General features: G+C 42.7%; 1 protein-coding gene across 4 annotated transcripts in view; it reads left to right on the forward strand.

The window, feature by feature from the left end:
• The window catches only part of fndc5a (fibronectin type III domain containing 5a), a 43,237-nt gene extending 17,169 nt beyond the window's left edge, over positions 1-26,068 (forward strand). For 2 of the 4 annotated variants that reach the window (XM_005477617.4, XM_005477619.4), the window contains exons 2-6: positions 9,084-9,199; positions 12,353-12,551; positions 20,881-20,970; positions 21,137-21,270; positions 21,725-26,068. In XM_005477617.4, coding sequence (XP_005477674.1) covers positions 9,084-9,199; positions 12,353-12,551; positions 20,881-20,970; positions 21,137-21,270; positions 21,725-21,784 — 599 coding nt within the window. In that variant the 3' untranslated portion in view covers positions 21,785-26,068. Of the gene's footprint in view, positions 1-9,083; positions 9,200-12,352; positions 12,552-16,521; positions 16,695-20,880; positions 20,971-21,136; positions 21,335-21,724 lie in introns of those variants that run through there. The other 2 variants (XM_013271957.3, XR_001224496.3) reach the window with 2 other exon arrangements.
• The last annotated feature ends 539 nt before the right edge of the window (positions 26,069-26,607 follow it).

A 26,607-nucleotide genomic window follows, 5' to 3' on the forward strand; every position in this document is an offset into this window, starting at 1 on the left:
GGGAAGCAGCTGTCAGTTATGGAAAAGGAATTATGGTAATCAATTATGAAACAAGAGAGAGCGTAAAACATGCGTTAGAAAGCACTTCTAAATTATTTATCAGCTTCTTCAGCTTCTAAAGGAGACACAGAAACGCCTCATGTTCACATCCCTCCCCGCTCAGTCGCTCTGTTATCCTTGTATAGATGTGTGTGTCTGCAAGGACAAGGCCACACGCCATGGTCTCCTCTGACACATGCAAGGGCAAATTCAAGATCAGCACAAAATCCTGATGGCTCTATCATGGCACATTAACTATGAATGAGGGCATCGCTGCCAGCTGACCTCTGCGAGCACAGCGCGCCTGAAGCGCACGCAGCTCCGAGGCCTAATAACACGTTAGCATGGAGGGGCATGCAGCAAGCCACTGCGGCTCCTCCGGTACTGCTGTCAGCTTCACCCCTGGATAATAAACATGTGCTAATTTAAAACTGTATTATTCTCCCCGGCAAAGTGTTCCTACTGCTTGTTGCACGTTCCATACAAAGTGACTGTTTACTTACTATTAGCTGGGAATGAACTAAAGTGTTTTAACTTGCTAAATATGAATTAGTAGCAGCGCAGCGAAGCACAAAGTGATTCAAAGAGGAGAACAGGAAGTAAGCAGCACCTGAGGCCTGTACTTGCCTCTTAAGTGCAAGATAGCAGTGAAATATGATGTAGCTAACAGGCAGTTTTCATGTTAGTTCAAAAGCATGCAGACTAACTCATTAGCATCCCAGGGAGCAGAACCAGCCCAGAGGCCTCACTCGGAGAGAGGCATTTCTGAGGATTGCGGAGCTGTAATAAGGTGGTACGAATCAATAATATCACACCACAGGGGTGGATGGAAGCTGGAGCACCACCCAGCTTTATGATCCCCCACTCGAAAAAGCCCCTGCTGTCGGCCCAGGTATCACACTGACCGTGTAGTGCAGAAAGACGGGTTTTACTCATAGACTTCATTTTCAAAGCATGTGTACAGTACAGGCAGGTCTCACATCTCATGGTACAGAGGTGCTGTATAACACTAACGATAGGCCTGCGTAGTGTAATCCCAAAGTCAGCAGATTTTAAACAGTACAGAGATATAATAATAAAACAGACGGCAATGAAACGACTATAAAAAAACAAACATTTGTTACAACTTCTGCACAGATGCTCTGAATTTTTCTAGAAATTACACAACAGAGGTGCGAATGAGAACACGTTAGCGGGTCTTTAACCCGTCAGCTCCCTAATGCAAAGTACAAAACAGCTCAACTAACTGTTCAGCACAAACTTCAGCATCGTCAACAAAAGACGAGATTCTATTAAAAACACTTTTTCTTTGAAGCAAATGTTACGACCCCCTCCGCTAGGCGACAGGAGGGGAGAAACATACACAAGCCCTCTCACGAAATCTGAGTTAATAAAGGGTTTTATTACAAACATTAAACCGAAAACCAACGGGGCTGTTCAACAGACCACCGGGGAAACAATTAATACACAATGAAAAGAACAGGCAAGAATAAAAACCAAGGGTTAACTAAGGTGAGCCAGCAAACACAAGACTCTTATAAAACTAAGGTCAGCTGTATATCAGGTTTAACACAGCGAACAGGGTTAACAAACAACGTTCACATGCAAAGCAGACAAGGAGGACACTGCATGTTCACTTCAGAGCAGCAGTTCCCCATAGTGTGACAGATCTTCAGCCTTTTATACTCCCAGGTGCAGACAATCAGCCAGTCAACTGGTCTTGGAGTGGTCATGGGATCTCCAGGCAGCCAATCGTCCGTGAGGTCTGGCACACTGTGATCTGCATAAAAAAAAGGCTGGCACAAGACTCCCAGCAGCCAATCACCCACAAGTCATGGCACACTTGGATTTGCATGAACACAAAAAGGCAGTCTCACTGCCTCCAATGCCCAGGGCCGTAACACAAACGAAAGTATGCAACATTACATAATCTCTACCAGGAGCAGGAGGAGGGAGGATTTTCTTTCTGAGGTCAACGGAGAGACGAGAGTGTTCATTAAGCGATGATGGACTTTATGCATGGAGACTGTGTGTGTGCGTGTGTGTGTGTTTACACAAGTCTGTGTTGTGAAACAGCAAATTAGCCTCCTCTCTTGACTGTGCGCTCACACATGCACACACAATCTGTCCTGGTGAGTTTTCTAATGAAGGGGGACATTAAGGAGCTGTCACCCTTTACACTGCACAGTGTGAGGTAGACAACTAGCTGTCACTCTGATCATCATCGGGGTAACAATGACACACACACACACACATCCGTCATTGCTCAAAGTCACCCCCATCTCTCGGGGAGATGCAGACTGTGAGCCACAGAGAGTTTATGAAGACATCTGTCTGGTGTTTCATTAGAGCAGACTCGCATGTCATGTGGATATTTAAGACCTGCAGTCACGGCCAGCATCCCCTCTTTGTCCCCAAAGTGAAATGCAGTCATATGAGGAAGTGGAGCCAAAGACGGGCACAAAGTGACCAGAAGTTGTGGGACGTGAGGACACTCAAAGAGAGAGTTGAACTTTATTTAGCAGAAATCAGAGGAGAAATAACAAGGACATGTTTTTACCCTTTAATCTTTGAGACTCAAGAACAAAGAAGACAAAGTCTGTTTTCCAGACTTAAAACACAATAATTCAAAAATGCAAAGCAACAGCCAGTCATCACTGTATCCAATAAAAGAGAAAGAAAGTAAGTAAGTCAAGGACATCAATGAAAATGTGAGTTTCATTATTTAAGCTCATCCAGCAGGAAAGACATTCGTGATTTCAAAGGGCTTTGCAGCAGACGGCTTCATTTTAAGGAGCAAAGAGAAGTTGGCTTCACCAAGATCCAAAGTTTCGAGGTTTTATTAAAAACTAATAAGCTCTGTGCGAAATTATAGGATTTAAAAGACATGAGACGTGAGGTACAAAGCTTCAGTTATAGCTTTACAGATCAGACTTTAGTCCGTGATCACTGAGAGGAGACGCAGAGCCACACCAGCCTGATGCTCTTATCACATCTGCAATATTAAATTCTATTCTCTCTGCACGATGTTTATTTCACTCCTTTATTTTCTTTCTTTTCAGTTATAATTTTTGCTTTTTAGTAGTCTCTGTCAGCTGATGATTGGTCAGGACTGGCTTCCTCTAAGAAAACAGGAACTGAGACGTGGCTGTATATAAATCATGAACTTTCACCCATAACACAGGAGTTTGCATCCTGTGTAGCGCCATTTTTAACTTTTGTGTCTGAATACATTCTTTTCAATTGATCTTTGGTCAGGTTTAACAAAAAAACATGACTTCAAGCGGTTTTTAAAAAACAGCAATATTTAACCACATGTTAGAACGTACGGTTCTCCTCCATTTTTGTAACCTCCGCAACAGCGATGAAAGCCACAGAGGAAATTTCCACCCTGCTCTTTGAAAAATCCCACGTTAAAGTGTGAAGATGGGGGTCCTAAGCACGTATGTGATGAGCAGCTGCTGTGTTTCTGTCATGTTTAATACTTTCCTCACAGAAGAGTGATTCACTGATGTCCTCGTTCTGATCCTGAGGCGTCATGTAACTGCGTTTTATCGCATGCACACGTGACCTTGCAGGCATTTCGAGGGATCTTTTAAAGATATTTGCCTTGATGAGCCGGCCTCACCTGTATTGATCAACAAGAGATAAATGAGTTTCTTTTAGCTCTGATGGCAGAGCTGTGTGATGTCATTCCCAGCTCTTCCAGTGGTTCCAGTATTAGTGAAAGAAAAGCAAGAAAAACAGGCTTTGTTTTGTTGGGGCCATTCACTCACCCAGTGTAATACCTGTTTTTTGTTTTTGTGTGAGGCGTTGCTGCTTAAACACTAATGCATCTTATTTAGGGAGTCACAAATTTAAGGAGAGATGGGAGAAACACCCTTCAACCATGTGACGAGTGAGTTGCATAGTTTGTCCACCAGAGGGCACTCTGCAAAGGTCCCAAACGATGAGCTGGTCCGAGCAGAGTCGAGTAGTGCGTAGATGAGAAAAACAGTTTCTACACATAACAAATGTTTGGGGGGAAAAAAACCCTTTCAGTTGATACATTAGATATCAAATTTAAATCACTAATTAACATATCAGAAATGATGTTGATCAGGCTCTTTATTTGTTAAACCAGCAATGAGACATGAAAACAGTTTGTGATCATAAAAAAATAATTTTGTACATGTTTATCCTTCAAGTGACCTCAGCGATGTACTCACCTGTGCCACTGTAATGTGTTTTATCATCCATCTCAAGTATATGTATGTTTTAATAACCGCTGATTTTATTGCATTTTTCCACTTTAATCACTAAACTGTGATGATTTGCCGTGAGCCGCGAGTAACAGACATACAGTACAGATTTACTGCTGCAGAAGCCTTTGACGCTGATATTTACTGAAGCCCAAAGCGAAGATGAAACCTGCAGACGGGTCGGTTTGTGACTTGGTGCCATTTTGCAAAAAAAATGAATGAAAGTAACCAAAACTAATCAACATCAGAACAAATAAAGGAAGCAGTGCAGGAATGACAAACACAAACCTTCAAAGTGTTTCTGTGTAACATAAATGAACCCACTCGATTATTTTCGTTATAGAACTTGATATTATCTGATTTTATCTTTTTATATATGATTCTAGATACTTTTGAGCATGTGCAAACAAAGCGGCGGTGCACATCACTGAATGAAAGAGGTGTTTTTCACTCCATTAGGAGCTAAACATTAGTTCACAAGCAGGAGGAGGAGAATACGCGGAAAGACAATGACTATGATTTGTGATTTCTTCTGTTCCATCAGCCCTCTCAGCCCGTGGTGACTGTCCCTTAGGCAAACAGCAGACAGTAAACAAAAGCAAATCCACTTCAAACATCCAGGCCCCCCACTCGGATGAAGAGATGCAGTGGGTCTCCTTCCTGTCATCTGCTGTTAGTCGGGCTATTTATCAAAACATCGGCTGCAGGCTGAGTGGAAGCAAGTAACCTAGAGGCCTGCTTTGGCTCCGCTTCGCTCTTTCTAAACGTACAGTGTGTCAAGGTGTAAACAAGTGCCGCAGCAGCTCATCATCCTGTGAGGTTTCCCCGTCGAAGGGCAAGCGAGCGTTAACCTATTCAATAACACGCTGACTGTGTTATTACCTGAATTAGATTTATGTCCCATTAGCCTCACTGACAGGGACCACTTCTCCTCATCCTTATTCACCGGTCCTTCTTACAAATATCAATAAACACCAAAAAGACCAAGAAACAGAGGGAGAAGTGACACACTGCATTAGTTTCACCTTAATATTCAGCAGCTTATTCTCTTTTATTTGCATAAACAAGAACATAAACATACCAAACATGTCACAAATGTAAAAATGGTCCCTAATGGGACGCACGGTCGAAAATGCCCTGGTTTTCAGTTTCTGACATTTCTAATAGTTTCCACTTCATCCATTTCAGACAGCTGGACCAGATATATCAGAACTGATGCATCATTTAATTGGAGAATTTGTGATTTAATCTACATTCACTGGAAAATGTACAAACTCCTTGCTTTTACCGAATTAGACTTCTGTTTAAGTTCTTCCTGGCAGAGATTCAAGGTGCTGGAAACGTTCCTCACAGATTTTGGTCCGTGTTGACATGATGGCATCACACTGTTGCTGCAGACTAGAGGGATGCACATCTATGATGCCATCTCCTGTTCCACCACATCCCATATGTGCTCTACTGGACTGCGATCTGGTGACTGTGGAGGGCATGTTCAAGTAACCGATTTGCTGGATTTTTGAACATCGTCATACCGCTGGAAGCCACCATAAGATGATGGTATCCTGTGGTCATAAAGGGATTGACATGGCGGCATGTTTTAACAATGTTCGTTTGCTACAAGAGGCTCAAAGTATGCCACAAGCAGCAGCCTGAACAGTTAATACACGGCAGGATGGATCCATGCTGCCATATTGTTTATGCCAAATTTTGACCCTACCATCTAAATGTCACAGCAGAAGTCGAGACTCGTCAGACCAGACAACATTTTTCCAATCTTCTACTGTCCAATTTTGATGAGCCTCAGTCTCTTGTACTCAGATGACAGTACTTTGCTGCTTCAGGAAGACGCTCTTCTGCCTGTGGGAATAATCCCAGACCGTCTGGTATCACCACAACACGTTCAAAGTAACTTAAATCACTTTTCTTCCACAATCTCGTCCTTGATTTGAACTGAATTGCTGCCATGTGATTGGGCGATTAAATTCACAATCAGTTGAACATACAGATATAGACAGATTATGGTCCTGATGTTGACAAAAATAAAGAGTAAATGGTAAAACTTGGTTGTATAAAGCCTGTTTTCAGACCAACTAAAAATCTGCAGGAATATTAGATGCAGCAGTTCAAACCAGTTCATAAAGCCAACAATCTAGAATAAGAGCCAGGCATTAGATGCAGGTGTAATTATAAATCACAGAGTCATAACTGATTGTACTGACATGAATTCCAGTCAGTTTATGGATCTGTGGTGCATACTGTCTCATGACTTTAGGCCACAGTTGAACTATGACGGTACGAATGTGCGGCGTCTCTGTTTGAGGGGAAAAGAAGAATCGAAGGAGACGTGATCATAAAACAAGAAAGTGAAGAAAAGTCAATTTCAGGACAAATAGAATGATGATGTTATTTAATCTCTCGCCTCGATCTTCTGATCTGCACAAACGTTCATGTAATACGGCCACCATTAGGTACGTGCTTGTTCAGAACTCGTACAGTAATTACAGTCTCATTCAGCGGCAGGCGGTGGACGCGCGCGCGCGCGCACACACACACACACACACACACACACACACACACACACACACACACACACACACACGTACAGCTCACACTTAATTATATAACAAGACAAATTATTATTCTCAAATCTTGTAGCCTGTGAGCCCAATTAAACTAGAAGTGTGTTCAGAGCATGAAGTATGACACTTAGATGAAAACAAGACTAATACACACACACACACACACACACACACACACACACACACACACACACACACACACACACACTAGCTGCAGTCACAGTTTGCTGATGGGTCCAACAAAAGATGACGCCATAAACAAATCCCTCCAGAACCCAGTCTTCCCACTCAGCAGCCATATTGGTAACAACACCTGACTGTAATTTTGAAGTGCCTATTTAAAGAAATACAACGTGAAAAAGTTTCCAGGTTGATCTACGTTCCCACCCTCACTATGACCATCACCTTTGTTAACTGAATGTGACTGTAAAGAATGAAACTGCGAGTCTAAGCAGCAGAAATGAAAGCTGAAAACAAGTCGCTTGTTGCGCATTGCTTTGAAGCTGACGGTGTTTGTAGTCGAGGTTCCAGCTGCCTAGTTAACCTATTGCTAATCTCCTCAGGTCACATCATCAGTATTCACTTCTCTCATTGGTCACGCCCACTTTGTTGCAGAATGTCATTCATGTTGTATCGTCTTGGTCACGACGTCGTTCCCATTGTGGATGCAGCTTTAGGCCTCAATCCTGCAGACCAGCTGGTTTGTGAGTGGAAAAATCCCAGTCAGTGGGCGAGTAGTTGCTAGATGTTGCTGGGTGTTGCTCGATGTAATTGGTCACAAAGAGTCTGCTGCACTACAAAAACTCCATGTAACTGCTTTGGTCACTAGCATGTACTTGGAATTGTGACCAATTTCATGCAAACAACTTGCCAACAACCTCCAGCAACCAGTTGTCACCCAACTCGCCCAGCAACACCCTCTAAGTCAGCAGGCTTTATGACTGCTGACTTGGAGGGTGAGGAGCTTTTGGCCGATGGGAGGTGCTAACAGCCTCTACTCCTTCACACCTGCATCCGACCTCCTGGACTGTCATAGGTGAGGTGTTACCAGCCAAACTGGGAATGAACTCCAGGGCAAACAGTTTTTCTCTTTCGTTAATGAACTTTGACCTGCTTGTCAGAGGATTAAGGTCTTAGCAGGTGAGGTTTACTGATGTCAGAAAATTAAATTAAGTAGAATTCATCTGGCATTAAAGTGTATATAATGGAGATTTTTGCAGGTGAGGTTACTAATGTCAGAAGAATGTCTGTGAAGTTTGGGAGAGATTGGCCTAGATTTCTTTGAGGTATAGCAGTTTCGTGCTTCATGGCGAAACATCAAAATTCACCAAGCTGCCGAAGTCACGCCCTCTTATGAAAACTCACTGTTTTGAATGTGACCTAAGACCAACTCCTTCAGGCTGCCCTGAACAAATTTGAGGTTGCTGGCATCAAGCGTCTTGAAACTGTAGCCCAAAGTGTAAAACATGACATTTCCTGTTCCCACTAGGTGGCGCTGTGACCACTGTCAAATGTTTTCGGGGATGTAGCTTCATCACGCGTGAGAAGTTTGGTACAGATCGGTCAATGTATGTGGGAATAAGAGCCAATTAAAATTTCAAAGCGAATGATCGAAACTCGCTGTGGCACCACAGAAACGCCCTTAGGTGAAAACTCTAAAGTTCCACAATTTAATATGGCTCAGATCTGTAGTCTAGACTGACGAAATATGGAGCTGATCCGATAAAATATCTAGGAGGAGTGTGCAACGCCAAAATGTTACCTTCAATTCAAAATGGCGGACTTCCTGTTGAGTTGGGACATGGGTCCAATAGACTTTTTGGTATGTCTTGGGATGTTACATGTGTACAAAATTTCATACATTTACGTAAAAGCCCAAGCAGGGGCTCAATTTTTTTCCACTTTGTAGGGGGTGCTATTGAGCCATTTTGCTGTGCCCAGGTCTCAAACCAGTAAAACCAGTAAATTTTCACCAGGCTTGACACATGTGTAAAGTTTCATGAGTTTTCGAATATGTTAAAGCCCTCAAAAAGCCAATTCATTTGCCTGGATTATAACAAAAAGAAAGGGAGCAAATACAATAATGGATTCAACTGAGCCATTTATTCACACCACTGAATAAACTTGTGCCATTCTGGTGGTCATTTCACAGAGCTGCTCCTTCGTACTATAAAACATACAATAACCTTTTCTTCTCTCTCTCTCTCTGTCTCTATCTCTGCAGATAGCTTGTCGCCTCCCGTCAATGTGACCATAAGAGAGGTGAAAGCAAACTCTGCTGTGGTGTCATGGGACATCCCCGAGGGAGACCCAGTCATTGGCTTTGCCATCACACAGCAGGTCGGTAACACTCTCTGTCCCTGCAGGGCAATCTATACCACTGTAACCATTAATGCTAATTACTGTGCTTATAAGCAGTAAAAAGTACATATGTGCACAATTTATTGTTGACTTTGAAGGTGTGATAATCAGGAAACGGTAAAAAAAACAGCAAAGTTTTACTGTTAAATGAAAAGCATTTAGCAGATTCAGGCAAGTTTTGGAGGGAATAAAATCATCCAAACCTTTTATTTATCGCAACTCATATTACAGTTTTACAGCTAAAGGTACAACTTTACTAGATACGCCTGTTCAACTCCTCATTAATGAAAATATCTAAAGTTCAAACTGAGCGGCAGATGGAGTAAAGCAGCAGAAGACCACACCGTCTGCCACTCCTGTCAGCCAAGTTCAGGATACTGAGGCTACATTTTACACCAAATCACCAAAACTGGACAATAGAAGATTTGAAAAATGTTGCCTGGTCTGATGAGTCTCCATTTCTGCTGTGACATCTGGGTGAAAGGGCCTGAATTTGGAGTAAAACAACATGAAAGTATGGCTCCATCCTAGTTCGTATCAATGGTTCAGGCTCCTGGTGGTGTACCTAATGAAGTGTCCCCTGAGTGTACATGTAAATGTACCAACAATGTGGGTACATTCATTAATGCATGTAGAAGATTGCTTGAAGCAACTCCCAAACTAATTCAATTAAGCTGTGGTTTGTCACAGGTTATTGTCTCCCACGTCCACTTTCCTTTCCTGTGTTGCTCCCTCACTCCGAGTCAGAATGCATTATGGGAATCATCAGAGGATTCGGCATCCTGTCGGACAGCCTGTCCCCTCGCTGACAGACTATGACAGCTGTGTGACAGGAGAAAAGTCAACATGCAAGCTTAGACACACATCTCTCGCACAACCACGCATTTACGTGGGACAAGTTGCCATCTCGTGGTTGTACAAACACACACATGCACCCGTCCACAGGAGACTGGAGTGACATGTTTGATGGCAGCACTGGAAGCTGCGAAATGTGTGGTTTAAAGCTATAAATAAAAGTTAATAATAAGAAACAATAGCAGAGGACATTCAGCTGCTCTGCAACGGTTATTGTTCAGGCTGTTCTCATTCACTGGTCATCAAATCCCGCTGTTTTGTCAAAGCTGCTGCAGTCACAGAGATGTATACAATATCAGATGCTGTATTATTTTAAAGTTTGACAAGTTTGAAGCATTCAAAAAGGGTGGCGGTGGCTTTAATCAGTACTGTACAATGTCATCCTCTATCGTATAGCAAACTCATCATCCAGGTCTTGGCAAGAAAGGTAAAAGCATATTCACTCTTTATTTTGTACAACACTAACATGAAATACACCTGACAATTAAAACTTCAATTCAGAAGTCAAGCACAACTCAAGTGCTCCCAAATGTCCTTATGGTTTTCCAACGTCTCCTTCCACAGTTTTGTGTGGTTTTTCCAATGCTAACTGTGCTGTGGTCCTTGTGACTATGATTCTGAGACTGTTCCAGGCATCTCTTAACCAGAAACCAAAACAGTTTGCATCCCATTTTAAATCAGCGTTTAACAATAAATTTAACCATGATGAGGTCTAAAACACAGATGTTTAAATCCGGAGGTCAAACATGAGTAACAGGCAAAAACAAAGGATATCACTTCAGGCTGAAGACAGAACTGAGAAACAACACAATTTGACAACTTAGAAATGTATTTACATTTATTTTGTCTGTGTCCACAGCTAATCGATGATCCGCTGTCATATTTGAATTGTGGCGTCCCTCAAGGCTCTCTCCTTGGCCCTCTTGTTTTATAAGCACACTTCCTCTCAGCCACTGTTTCGCCAACACTATTCAGTTGGCACAGTTGTGTGCGCCAAAGATAAATCTGGTGTATAAGTCATTGGTCTGAAAAATGTACTACCTTGGCCCAGAATGAGCTTGTTTCATTCAGTCTGCTCTCAACCTGGAAGCTGTTTTTGAAACTGATCTCTGTTTCAGCCCCTCCGGTTTAGCGCAACAAGAATAATTTCCAGAATTAGATCATTCTTGTCAGCTGCTGAGTTGCATTTATTTCACCCACCTTGATTAAGGCTAAATGGACAGATACTTTACTTGGCTTTTATTGGAGCACCGAATGCGCTTTCTTACAACAAGCCTCGTTCAAGTGGTTTTTTTGGGCCTAGCTTTCAGACATACTCTCATGGATGCATTTGGATGTGCAGATGCTCAGAAGCAGACTACAGAAGCCGGGGATTGAACCACCAACCTCGAGATTGGTAGACGATCCGCTCTACCTCCTGAGCCACACCAGTCATCATAACTAAAGCATTTCCTCTGGGATTAATAAAGTTGTCTGATACTGATCCTGATTGTGATATAAGAAGATAATACTTTTTATAACAGCATCAGTCAGAGCTCACATCACTGACTCAAGCTGATCCAGAACTCTGCTGCCTGGATTTTAACTGACACCATGAACACATCACTCCAGTTCTGGCAAATTTACACTGGCTGCCTGTTAAATGCCAAATTGATTTTAAAATCTTACTAATCATTTTTAAAGCACTAAGTGGCCTTGCTCCAGAGTACATTAAAGATTTATTTACCTCTTATGTGCCTGGGTGTTAAATTGGTGAATGGTTATTCCAGCATCTTGGCTAGTAATCAAAGAGCTCCCGAGCGGTGGGACCACTGAGATCAGAGTGGCCACGTCTTGATTGTTTTTTAAAAGTATTCTCGGGAGGGGGGGGTGGGGGGTTGATGTGCATATGTTTAATTTGTTTGAAACACTTTGTAATTTTGAGAAAAGTGCTATAGGAATAAGGTTTTTTAATTGTAATTACTAAGAAGGCAGGAAAGGCTGATACAGAGGATGGAAAAGTAACAAAGACGAGAGGTCAAAGGAGGTGACCAGGAATGGTAAATGGCCTGCATTTGTATAGCGCTTTTGTAGTCCATAGGACCCCAAAGCGCTTTACACTACATTCAGTCATTCACCCAGTCACACACACATTCACACATGTGTGATAAAACTCTACAGGGAAATAAAAAATTAACAGGAAAACCCAGAGCCACAGCCATTAAAACTTTAATTTTAGTGAAATAAAGTGCCAGTGTGAACGCCGGTTCTATGTGTCTCTCTGTCACCCTCCAACAGAAGAAAGACGTGCGCATGCTGCGATTCATCCAGGAAGTCAACACCACCACCCGATCCTGTGCATTATGGGACTTGGAGGAAGAGACAGACTACATCGTGCATGTCCAGTCCATCTCCATGTCTGGGACGAGCCCACTGAGCGAACCGTTGCGCTTCCGGACGCCGAAGGAGGCCGAGACTCAGGCCTCTAAGAGTGAAGGTGAAGCGTGACAGCGCCACGCATGCATACGCAGCCACACAAATACACTCAGTCACCCAACACGTCCACACTTAAAAGAAAAAAAACCCTGGATCTGTCTGTTTTCCAGACATGACTGCAGCAGGGACTTGGCCTTTTGACAGCATTGTGACTGATTTTGTCCAAAGACCAATAAAAATCAATAGAAACACAAACCATGAAATGAAATTTCACAAGAAAGTGCTCTTGAAGCTTGCCCCCCTCTAACCACAACTCGGGAGTAGAAGAGCTGAGAGGGATGCATACTTCACTGTGTATCGACTTGCCTTCGTGGGCCTCACCCTGCACGCACTCTGCACAACTGCACTGTAAACCAAAATGAGGAAAGGCATTTATCAGACGCAGGGAGGAGGCTGTGTGAGCTGTGAGGGGTGGGGAATCGATGCGCTTTTGGCTGAGGCGCTTCTCCAACTATTCTTCCTCTCATTTACACTCATGTCTCATGTGAGCTGCAGCTACACTCCGATACTTCGTAGAGTGTTGAGCCAGAAAGAGTCTGAACTTCTGTTCTGGTGGCGAGCGGGCTGGCAGAGGCATGTAGAACATAAAAGCAATCATTGCAGAGCGGTGAGGCAATGCTCTCGCCACCGCCGAGGCCTAATTAGCACCGGATGTGTTGTCTGTGTGTTATTTGTGTAGCTGAGAAGAATTTACAGAAATCAATAACAGCACAGATAAACTTGTGCACTTTCATAGCAGCCTGCTTCTGTTCCTGTTTGTGCACGTGCTCGTTTCTTTGAGATTTCAGGACAGATCTTCTCTCCTGCTGTTTTCAAAACCCTCAAAGGCAGAACATTGACTTCAAAATAAACACAAGTGCTTCGTATCCACAATCGCACACTCTGAGTTTTACCAGGGGCAGAAAAACAGAAAAATCTATTAAATTATAAATAAAAATAAAGCTTGTCCAATTCTGTGTCAGTCCATAGCTTTTGTTAATGAACCAACTGTTGACACAGCTGTTCCTGCACCAGGGGACGCTGCTTTTAATCCATAAACCACAAAAGCTGTTGAATCACCAGTATAAATTAATATATAAATTTAGGTCATTTAGATTTTTTTTTTTTTATAGAAGCTCAATGATCAAAATTATTTAGAATAGGGAAGAAACGTGACGTAACGTGCAGGTTGGTGTCAGACGGGCTGGTCTGAGTGTTTCAGAAACTGCTGCTGACAACCATCTCTAAGGTTACAGAGAATCGTCCAACAAAGGTAAAATATCCAGTGAACAGCAGTTCTCTGGACAACAGAAAACTGGAAACTGTTGCCTGGTTTGATATGTCATGATATCCAGATCAAAGGTTAGCATAAACAACATGAAAGCAAGGATTCATCCTGCCTTGTAGCAACAGTCCAGGCTCTGGCACACTTTGGCCCTCTTAGTACCAACCGAGCATTGTCTAAAACACCACAGCCTACCAGAGTGTTGTTGCTGACCATGTTTATTCCAATCACAACCAACAAACTGGTTGGTTAAATATGGCCTCCACAGTCACCAGATCTCAGTCCAACAGCAGACCTTTGTGATGTGCTAGAATGTGAGATTTGCATCATGGTGCAGCTGACAAATCTCCAACAAGTATTTGAGGCTGTCGGTGAGGAATGTTTTCCGCACCTTTTCAAACTGTGCCATGAAGAATTAAGGCAGTTCTGAAAGCAAAAGGAGGTCAAACCTCCTGATCTGGATGAATCATTGACCTCTAACCTCAGCATTAACTTGAAAACCGGTGATAACAGGTGGACCATTGCTTTGCAATGGTTTTCCTACATGCAGCTGAAAAGCTTGCAAGAAGCATTTTAATTTTAAATGAGGACAAAAAGTGGCCCAACTTAACCTCAGGATAGAGAAAGAGCTCCTGTCTTTATGCCGAGCGAACTTTCTCCTGGCATTTCCTTCATATTAACTTTTGTTGTTGCTCAGACTAGTCAGACTGGTGTGATGTAATTAGTAAGCTTTGGAGATGCAGGTAGGTGGATGTGGTTACACAGATAGATGCCGTACAGACAAGAGAATATTAGCAGTCTTCCCGTGTAACTCTCAGTAAGAGAGCAAATTATTTCCCAAAAGGTCGAGAAGCACGGGTCATGTGTGTGTTCCAGAGTGCGACCTCCCGCTTTCTTAAATGAGTCGGGTGCAGGAAGTCTGCCTCATCCAAAAATCAGCAGGTTTTGCACAGACACACACACAGAGCCCCTAATTTGCTGAAAAATGCTGCTTCACACATTTGAAACTATCACAAAGCAAATATCCACAGAGAGCACGTCTGTGATTCATCATCCTTCACTTGTACTCAACAACAGCTTCACGGTTTAGCGCGACGACACACATCCGTCTCTGTCTCATTTGTGCTGCTTGCTCAAGGATGTCTGTTTAATTAGTGTAGCTGTGTTGAAACAATAAAAGCTTTTGTAATTTATTAGAAAATCGCTGTGGGTAGGATTTGGGATCTGGTATCTAGTATAAAGGGTAATTTTAGTTTAGAGCAATCTTCTTAAATCCACCCGGATATGTTTGGCTTTTATGATGAAACACTTTGTCTTTCTCTAACAAGACAAATGGTCGTCATTTACCACTACATCATTTTTCGCTCATAATCCTGCCAATTTCCCATCAGAAAAAACGGCTGAGCTGTGAGTCCAGACAGTGGGACGAGAGCTGTTCACTTATTGAGAATGACGCGGAGAGAGAGAAGGAGTTTGTCTTTCACTGCAGATAATTGCACAGGGTACAGAGTGTGGAGGGAGAGTGTCTCAGAGCTTCTCTTAGTCCTTTGTCTCTGTATGACAGGCGAACGTCCCGAGAAGCAGAGAGAGGCTTTCACCGTCCTCGCTCAGCGGCTCAGCCCTTCTGTTCTGCAGTATCACACTGATCTCAGTGGAAAGAGCAAAGGATGAGCCTGAAATGGTGGATTATTCCGCATTTCTTCTCGTTTCCTCTTTCACAATGTGTTTAAGCTTCAGGAGATCAAAGGAAGTAAGAGAGAGATGAAGGGAGAGGGGAAAACAGAACAACCTGTTCACAAAACAGCAGGAAGAGAGGAGGGGAAACGGAGAGTGACTGACAGAAGCAGCCACGGCAAAACAGGACAGAGAAATCCTGAAAATTAAATTCTGCTGTCAGAAACACACTGTGTGTGTGTGTGTGTACCTGTTTAGATAGCTTTGTGAGGACCAAAAATTAGAATGTTACTATACTTGTGGGGACCAGCAGTCACTCGTGAGGACAAAAGAGCCTGTCCCCACGTGTTTGAAGGCATTTTTGAGGGTTAGGGTAAGCGGCTAGGGAAAGCATTATGTCAATTAGAATGAGTGTGTGGGGCACAGACATACCTATACAACCTCTCAAGGAAATTTACAGACTCGCAAACATGGAGAATACAAAGTTCTGGTGAAAAGGTTCGTCTCCTCAGATCTAATAAAGGTAGAAACTTCTCTCTCAAAGCCTAGAATTTGAGAGAGAGAATTTTGATCTGTACGTGAAAACTGGGCTGCAGTAAAATACTGGAAGATATTTCCCCTAACAGCAACCGTCAGCTCAGCTGGAAGCCTGGAAAAACACTCCCGGGGTATATTTTAAACTGAGTCACATAAAGCAGAAGAAGGATCCTGTGGCTTTGCTGCTTTATAGAAATAAGTTGACTTTGTTTTGGCAAAAATCAATCAGTTGCTTCCTCCCAATAATGAAATAAGAAAAATCAATTGCAAGCTAATTTTTATGCGTTAAGGAGGAAAGCCGGGATGTTTTTAGCTGACCTTGGGTTAAAAACTTGAAGCAGAAAGAATCAACATATGCACAGCATGTTACATAAATATGAGGTGGCACATGTGATTGAACGAGACTGTGTATAAAAGTCCGCCTTGTTCTTTTATGAGGATCCATCTTGAGTGAAATCTTTTCTTTATCTCCATCTCATGTTTGAATACTGCACAGGGGGAACCTGACTGAGAAACAGAGTATCGTGTCATGAGTACGACCCTGGACCTGGAAACCAGAAAGGGGGGAAAAAAATGATTTTTTTCTTTTAAGCCAAAGCTGAGAAATCTGACTCGTTCTTCATCAACATGACATCAGAGACAAAATGAGACAAGCAATTTTTTTAAAATTAAATTAATTTAAAAAAGACCACTTTTCCTGTTTTCTGTTTTGTTCGTTTTCCCTGTTTGGAAGTGAAGAGTGAAGAAAGGCAAACAGATGAGCAGGAAGTGAAAGTAAATATAAAAAAGCTGCTCATAAGTTGTTTCTTAAAGGCTGTGTTTATCTTTCATCAGTAAGTTTGAGATGTTATTCAGTTACATAATCTGAATTGGTAATCGAAGTCTGCATGCTTCCTAAGTTGTGCCAAAAAAGAGCAGCAGCAGTCCGGACATATCAACAAATAATTAATTATTGTTTGACAAAATAAGGCCAGATGGTGGAGGAAGTAATTACATCCTTTAGGCTACATACATTTTATTATTTATTAAAGCCACACGTTAAAAATGTAGTTTAAGCTGCAGTCACACACAGCAAAAGAGTTGTTGGAGACGCTGGCACAAACAAAATTATAGCAAGCGTGTTTTATTTGATCCCAAAACATAGTTGGTTAAATCATACAAAAAAATCTAAATCTTGGACCAATAAAAGAGGTAAAAATAACAGAACTCTACTCAAAGTTAACAACAAACAACACTGATAACTTAAACTGACCTAAGGAGGCAAAGGGGAAACTTAAATAGTGGCTGATCAGCCCACGAAAACACAAAAAAGGGGTAAAACACACAAAACCTAACTGAAACTAACATAACGAACTCCAGTCCCCCCCCCTATGATCCCAAGTTATGGAATGAGCCAACTTGCAGTTTTCCATCTAGGCTTGCTCCGCCCCTTTTCCACCTCTTGGCTCCTCAATCAAGGGACTGGAGCAGCTGCAACTGAGGTAACTCAAAAAACAAAGAGATTCAATCATAAATAACAGTGTAAACTAAAATGTGTGCACGTCTTTTAGAATACAGTGTTATGTGAATTAATTCTAAGCCAAAAGAAGTTATTTCCTGTAAATTAAATCCTATATCAAAAGAAAGAAAATGTGAATGCAGTGGTGTGTATTCGGTGGATATTACCACTGTGTGGCTGTAACTGCAGCCATCAGTGTGTCACAATGCAATAAAACAGTCAATAAGTCATTCTGCTATTAGCCTTTAAACAGGGTCAAGTTGGCACTTACATGTAATCTGCATGTGCTAGTATAACAATCAACTATGATAAGTCAGGGAAATTTGCAAACCTGTTGTGATCAGCATAAACACAAATTCACATTAACTTTTTAGCTTCAGAGTCCAGCCAGAACCTCGAAGATGTGGAACAGAAATTTAGAAATTGCTCCTCAAATACTGACGCAGTTGCTGCATGACAGCAATTTAACTGCAAAATTACACAGCGGCTTGGCAACTTTGCTTTGATATGGGAACATAACAACAATGCAACCAACTGGTAAGAAGCTGAGTTGAGTCCCAAGTGCAATCTTATGACAATCTCCCTGCATTTATAAATTTGACAACAATTATTTGGAAAACTCCCACAAAAACAAAAACTGGGAAACCAATTAAAAGTAGTGAGCTGAAACAACTTCTATAATCAGTTGCTGGACAAATTCAGAGCTACTGCCAGGTAATCACGGATATTCCATAGTTACACGGAGCTCGCTGTCCTATTTTTACTAATAAACTGTCTTTAACTCTTAAGCTCCCTACTGCAGAATTCGTGACATCCATTTGCATTGGTGTGATAACAATAAAATGTATTTGCAGTGTGGTCGTCCTGCTTTCTGCCTCTGTCAACAAGCCTCATCAGACATTAAGCACCCATCCTTGACTCTTCTACTCACTTATTAGTCCCTCTCACCTCACAGAGATGTAAGTGGAGAAGAGTCGATGCAACAGCCGCTGAACAGAATGAGACATGCTGGCCTCAGAGCCTCAATGATGTGAATAAAATGTTTGACGTATCTGCATCATAAACAGTTTTGTTACGGCTGGATTTTATGATCTCAGGTGGAACAGTGTTTATACTTCATGCCGCTTTTAATTAAATTCACGGCATGGTAAGATGTGACAGGATATAATATTTTTTAATCACGCAGAGACAGTGAAAAGGAGAAAGTCTGATCATCTTAAATAACTAAGAAACAAAAAGCTTTGAGCTTTTAAACCATGATTGATCTGTCCCAGCTGTGCACTGCACCTCTTTTATACACTGAAGGTAAAAACACTTCTGCAAAGGATGCACCTGTGTGTCCTCAATTACATCTCCTCCTACAGACTCCCCTCTCATCTGTCCTCCAGATGCATTTAAGGAACCAAGAGATCCTTCATCACAGCGTAATGAGACCGATTTCTGGGTTACAGACATGAGGATGGACATTTAGACCTCAATAGAATAAAAAATAAATCAGTCTCCTTTTAAATGAATGCTATTCATTAGTTTCCAAAATGCTCTTTCCATGGGAGACGACTTTTAAAAGGCCAACAAGGCTAAAATATTAACACTAAATGGAACTTATTGATGGCTGTAACAGATAAAACCCGCCTGGTGTCTGGATCTTGGTCAGAAAGCATCAGAGGAGTTTTAGAGCAATGCAGTGAGCCCCAGTGAGGCCAGCTTGCAACAGTGTCAGGTGCCCAGGGCTGCTGTACTTTGATTATTTAATACAAGGCAACAGAGGCCGATCGATCAGCAGAAATGCTTGATGCTAAAAGCTACCGGAGCGTGGGTTTCCTGCCACACCGGGCCCTCCAAATGTCACACACTGCATCTAATAAGAGTGCTCTCCATGCTGCAGTGAACTTTATATCAAGCCTGTGACTTCCTCAGCACTCAGCATTGAGGAAGAGTTGTTTGTGCTGTTGTTTTGCTCAGTGGAGGTCTGCAGGCACCCACAGGCAGACTTTTCTCTTGATGGTCATGACTTCAAAGATGGAATTTTATTAAGGCTGGTGTAATTAAAGAAGACCTATTGTGTTCATTTCCAGCTCCATATTTCTATTCTTGGATTAGAGAAGCCTTTAATGTTTCACAGTCCAGTGGGAGTATGTTGAGCCTCTCAGATTATCCTCTGTGTAAAAGGGGCCATTTTAGTTCCTTTCCCCATCTCTTTTAGCTAACTTTCTAAAGCCAAGAGCAGAGTAAAACTGTCTGAAACAGTGTTTGGTGAGAGCAGGGTGCAGTCTGACCTCACTTGTACATACTCATTATATGTAGCTGCAAGTGCAGAAGCTGTTCAGAAGCAGCTGGATAGCGTAGTGGTCAGACTGCACGCCTTTGGAGCAGGAGTCACAAGTTCGATTCCTGCTTGGGTGAGTCTGTATCCAGTAAGGGTTACATTCCATTCCTATGCAATCTTCCACAACACACATCACATGCTACGGCAAGGGGGAGCCAGGACGCCAGGTCAGGGGGGAGGTTGCGCAGCCTCCCAAGGTAGGAGAGTGACCAGCTGTGTATATTTTTATTTATGGATATCATTCTTCATCAGTATCTATTAGCGTCTGTATAAAACGTGTATTCTTCAAATAGCGTTTTTGTTTTGGTTTCTTTGTTCTTTATTACATGTCCACTTGGAGTATGGAGTGTGCAAGTATACCAAGTATACCAACACTGACACAAATACTTTGCATTAACTGTCCTCTGCAGTGACCACTATGCATGAAGGGGATATACACAGTGGTCCCTCGCTATAACACGGTTCACCTTTTGCGGTCTCGCTGTTTAATGTTTTTTGTTTTTTTAACAGTGCATTGTGTTCTGCGTCCTGATTGAGTCACAATGGTCTACAGCCAATCTCCTCCATGCCATGTGTCTCCTGTACAGTACAGAATGCGTTCAGCTTTTCAAATTTACATAAATCTTCGATGCGAGCGACTCTCTAGTGCTGTACTGTACGTTGGCAAGTTTTCTCCCCAACAACAACGATGTCGATGAAACATTTTGCATCGTCAAAGGGACCTGCAGGTGCCTTGGGTTTCATTCTATAATACTGGACTTATTTTTCTTGAAGGTTTGAACTTTGAGTGTTTAAACAAGAGAGAAAAGTGTGAAAATGTTCATGCCTGTCTGAGAAAAGCGTATACAGTGTGTAGTGAGGGGTTTTACAGCCTTAAAACATCTATAATAATTGTAAAAAATAAAGTTGGCTACTTGGTGGATTTCACCTATTGCGGATAAACGAGGGACCACTGTAATATATATTGTCTGTAGTGTTAGTTTTTTAATATAGGCTAATCTATTTCCTGTTTCCTCTAAAATCTTTTTTAGACGAAGTAACAATGGAAGAAGTGGGACAGACGACCCAGCTGAGGGCTGGGGAGCTCATCATCATCGTGGTGGTACTCATCATGTGGGCAGGTGAGGACAAACCTGTTCAGTAAACCAGGATCAGACGGCCTTTGGGTGGATTACACTCGATTTTCCCAATTTTCTCTAAATACAACACAAAATCCAGCTTTTAATGTTCAGACGATAACAATACCCGGATTTGTCCGATCATGAATGCAAACCGTCTCTCCCCCAGGTGTGATCGCCCTCTTCTGTCGCCAGTATGACATAATCAAAGACAACGAGCCCAACAACAACAAGGACAAAGCCAAAAACTCCTCAGAGTGCAGCACTCCCGAGCATCCGACGGGGGGGCTGTTGCGCAGTAAGGTATAACCCACCCCCCTCCCCTCCTCCTCTCCCTGGGTGTCTCCCCCTCAGCGGCGCCGGGCAGGTGAATGGTCCCGGCCACTTCTAGACTTTTCTTCCACTGACACTTCATATGCTCCCATGGTGTCATCTGAGCGTCAGGCTAAAGCTGAACATTGCTCCAACATGGCGCCATTACGTGCATGACTACGCAGCATCAGCTCACAGCAGCCCTTGAGTCATGGCTTCCGATAAGTTCTAATTGATCAATGCACAGAACCCATTTCATAACCATGTATCGTGTGCCGACAGCACAAGTCCAGAACTAATCTTTATTCCCTTCACCCTCCTACAAACATCAATAAAGCATCCAAGTAACAGCAGAGGCATCCTCATACTCATTGAATTTTATTGTTCGACTCCTGTGAGTCCTGCGGTCGTCTCATACCTGTCATCTTCTTCTCTCCTCCCACAGTTCCCCAAGAACAACAACAATAACAACAGGATGCCATCTGTCAACATCATTGAGGTGTGACTGCCAGGACGTCTTCTCTTTACCTAAAAGACTTTGTGTTCTCACAAACAAGCGGGCCCCTTTTAAGCCCATCTGCTTGTCAGGATGACGCTGGGACTCCGGGCCCCTGGGCAGCGCCTTCTCTCCTTTGGGCCTGGCGCCGGAGCGAGGCCGCAGGACTCCGGGCGTCGAGCACGCTCCCTCCGCCTGCGCTGGTGTGAAGAGGCAGCGGCTGCTCCGTGGTCCATGACTACTGCACTGTGGGGCAGCAGCGATTAGAGCCGAATGGCTCCGGTGTTGGAGAGACTGCAGATAAACAGGCCCCAGGGACCAAAGCTGATAAACAGAGCCAGAGACCTTTTCATTCTCTCCGTCACCTTCTTCTCAGCGTCTTTCAGTGTGTTATCAGTGACCACCAAACCTGGGCATTTCCCTTTTCTGGGTTGAAATCGTCTCTTCTGCTTTAATCTTTTATATCCACACATAACTTCATCATTACGTGTTGCATTCTGTACTCTTAAGTGGGCTGTTAGGGTGTAGTTCTTTAAACTTTTACAAGGTGCCACCAGTACAGTTTTGTTGTTCTGGTATATTTGTTTCATTGATCCCCTCTCGGGCAGAAGCTCTTCGCCATCTTGTGGATTCACATGTTTTTTTTCGCCCCCTCAGGGAATCCAGACTCTACCACCTGGCTAATTTATGAGATGTTTCTAAAATGTGTTGTGACGATGCCATAGCAGCTTTTGAGCGGGCTGCTACCAAAGCTGAATCACCAGGACTCGAGCAACAAGATAGAAACACATAAAAGGCACCTCTGATCTGAACAAATATTCACAGTAAAGTTCATGAGAAGCCAGGTTTCATCCTACTTCTTGTCCCTCGTGCTTTTATTCTGAAATGTTACATTCCATGTCCAGAATGAGCCCTTTAGTATTCCCTCGTGTCTTTCTCTCTGAGGGGGATGAATCTCAAAGCATTCTGGAGACAAGCAGAACTGCCATAATGGAGTGCATTCATCTAATTAACGAACTCTAAACAGGGCTGGACTCTCGGAGGAAGTGGTCTTTCCTCTTCAGAGACACAGAGGAGATCTCTTACATCAGCAATAACAGCCCTCAGAGGAAGTGCAGAATCGAGGACTCAAACGCTGAAGCCTCTTTGAATAAAATCCTGACCTTTCAGCATGTTCTAATGTTCAGGCAGACAAATGAACTGCACGTCCAGTTTGGAGGGAATTAACTTCGAGCAGATGATCTCCAAACGTCCTTAAGCGCTGTTGTAAAAACTTTGGTTTCCAGTGGTTAGCATGGGATTAAAAAAAAAAAAAACTTTTTTTAAAATGGGGCCCAACTTGCAACCCTACGATTTCTTTGTCACCAGACAGAAGGGCTTTTATTCAGACTTTTTCACCAATTTAAAGTCAACATGTGTGCTGAAACGTAATGGTAAATGGCACATCTGGGAGCAAAATGATGCATTCGAGGGCTGATTCAAACTCAGTAGTACTGCCTTAAAAATAATCACACCATATGATTTATCTAATAAGATGGAAGCCCCTGTATCTCTCACACCATGATATTTATCTTCCACCCAGTATTTAAATGTGTGTGCAAAGAAAAAGGGAAACATTACAGATCGATGCCATGTTGTCTGAAAAGCTGGAAGAGGTGGCTGGCCTTTAATGTGTAAATACATTTAAAATTTCACTCGTGTTTGGTAGCGTCAGTCTGAAGAGCTTTTAATGAAATATGACAAGACTAAATGGAAGATATATAGTCTCGTATTGTAAGAGGGTACAGCTACTGCTAGTGAATTTTTTTTTGTTTAGACACGGCTGTTAAAGTCCTGTTATTGAATACGTTTTTCATGGCACTCCTCTACCGTTATGTGCTTCTATTATGTCATTATGCTGTTTATGTGCATTAAAAAGAAGAGTGTTTTTGATGAGGGACAAAGCCCTGGATATTTCACATAATCACCCAGACGTGGGGTTCGAGGGCCATTCAAGCTGGGAACCCGTATCGACGGGCAGCTTCTCATTCTGTGATGCACCGACTCGTCTTCTACTGCGAACGCAACAGGTCCCGGCTCCTCAGCCTGGAGTGCAGTGGAAAAAGGAGGCAGTTAAGAGAAAAAGCAATGAACAGAATGAGTAGACTGATAACTAATGCAATGGCAGGTTGTTATCACTCACGAGCCTCCACGAGCAGCGAGCCCTGCTATTTGCTGCACACCATTCCCCCGGTTTCCTTCCCCAATTTCTTCCTCTTCACCGCAACTGTCACATAAGGGTTTAAAATGTGAGTCTGTCTAATGTAAAGGTCTCTCCTGACTAACACTTCTGTCTAGCCAGGACAAACTTTGGGAAATTTTCTGTGAAGTGATCACCACTTTTCTTAAAACTTGTCTAGCTGAAGGCTGAATCCGTTTTATCCCCCAGGAACATTTCCCCCGGTAGCAGACTCTCCGATCAATAGGCATCCGTCCACACAGTGAAGGATAATGACGAGCGTCGTCTCCAGATGATTTCTTTGAACATCCAACAACATATTTATCATCCGCATTCCCCGAAACAGTTAAAGTCCTTTTCTCCCTTTTGGTACCGAGTCAGCTAGCAGCGTATGAAGTTCATCTGAAAAGTTCGATGATGGTACGCTCTGTGTTGACACTGTAAATACTGTATTTGTTATTAAAGATTTAAATGTAGGGCTATTTTGGCAGGTTGTCAAACTTTACCAATAAATAGTTTGACATTTTGGGAATTTGCAGTTACACGAGAAGATCGACACTTCTCTTAGCAGCTGGTTAAATTACAGCCAACACATTCTCAAAGTAAGGCATCGAATGCCAGCACGTTGATATCCTGGGGTGGAAAATAATGCTGTTTTGTCAGATGCTACAACATGTCCCATGGTGCTGTTACCTTAACGCACCAGCCACAGCCACCATAACACAACAGTTTTAAAGACCCACAAAGTCAACATTAGGAAGTTGGAGGTTTGAGTCGTCTGCTGTTCCCATTGGGAGCTTTCCGTTTAATTCTTCAGCCACTCTTCAGCCGTGTACTGAAGGCTGGAGTCCTGCCTCGAGCGTCCTGGGTCAAAGTTCGCGCTGGGTCATTCCGCTTCACTTTCCTGTCTAACGTTTGATCCGTAAGTTAAAAAAAGAAATGCGCAGCTGTCCCAACGCGTTTGAATGCAAAACCAAGGGGTTCTATGCTCGTGTCCAAATTTAATGATTACAATGAATTTCTGTCTCACTATCCTCATAAGTCCCAAAGAAGAACTGTGTGCATCTGTGAGAAACCAGCAGTTTTAACAAAACAGCAGTATTTGCCCCCCGGGAATGAGAATGGGCTGCTGGCTCAAGCAACAGTACAAACATGGGAGCGCAGTCAGTCTCTTCAACTAACTAATGGCTGAGAAAGCCATCAAGTGGATGTCTGAAAGCGCCAACCTTTTCCTTTAAGGGTTGCAGCTTCAGCAGCTGTGCGCTGGGTGAGCTCTCAAACTTATCCAACAATTTATTCATTTATTTTTACACGCAAGTGTTCGACCATGTTTAACAGCTACACAGTGGCATAACATGTCAAATTAATTAAGTGGAAGGCATCTGGGTATCTAATTAAAGTCCACTCATTACACACAGTGGGCAGTGCAGTTCGCTCAGCCCGTTCCTGCTGCTACTGAAAAACTGATTACTGGGATTTAAGTTGGCTGAAGGCGGCACCCAGCTGCTACCACTCTGACTGGAACAGGTTAAGCAAACGGTGGCCAGATGAAAAATCTTTTTCCTTAATCGCACTCGACAACCGGTGACAACAGCACGAACTCAACATTCCACGGGAGCCCTGTGGCGTCAAACCACTCATTAAAAAAGCCTGAAACCTTTTTCCCTGCTATCGTTTGCGCAAAATCAATGCCTGAGGAAAAAACAAAAACAAAAAACGATGCTCGGTTGCAGTGATGGGCCGTTTCGCAACAACTGCTGGATTTTAACAACTTACACAACATGTGTTTTGTTTTAGAGTAGAAACATGCCTGGAAATAAATGAAGTTTGACCATTTCATTATGGGATTCTTGAAATTTAGGAATGAGGATGACAAAGAAGCATGGTTTAGTAAAAATTAACTGCTTTACTAGCTATCACGTTTATATTCATTGTATGGAGTGTACAGCAGTCATTGCTTAATGAGGGCTAGCATGGTTTAACTATTATGCACAAGGTTACACAACTTCAATTATGAAGAATATGGTGTATGCTTACTTGTGTATGCTTAAATAAAATATCTAATATTTTCAAAATAAAGGTGTGTGTTTGCTCCTTGTTGGAAACCGTGAGGACAGCTGGTAAAGCACCGGAGAAAAGATGCGACTGGTGATTTCTAAGCTTTAAGAAAAGAAATAAAAATTATTTCAGCAAGAAAAAAAGCTTAAATTCAGCAGACTGCAACTGACAGACTTCTCCTACCTTTAAATAAAAATGCAGTTTAGTTTCACGGTTGCTGTGGAGGAATCACTTTGACAAAGAGCGTCCTGCTGAAAAATTCTGCCGTCAGCGTGGTTTTGGGCGAATGCATTTCCCGTTCAGTCAGCAGCTAAGAAAACGTGCATGAATTCGTAATGGCTCAGAAATCAATGAGGCTTTAGCAGCGAAACGACAAATCACTCGAAGCCTACTCGAGTCCAACATTAGACTGCATTTGCTTTCGCATGTATCAATACGAGAGCGACCGCCGGCTCGACTGTTTGGCTGAGCAGGCGAAACGAGGCGGTGGGATTTTATAGCTGACTCGTTATTTGTACTCTGTTTTGACAATTCCCAACACAGCTGCAGGAAAACT

Source organism: Oreochromis niloticus, linkage group LG19, assembly GCF_001858045.2.
Source record: "Oreochromis niloticus isolate F11D_XX linkage group LG19, O_niloticus_UMD_NMBU, whole genome shotgun sequence".
NCBI classification, from domain to species: Eukaryota; Metazoa; Chordata; class Actinopteri; order Cichliformes; family Cichlidae; genus Oreochromis; species Oreochromis niloticus.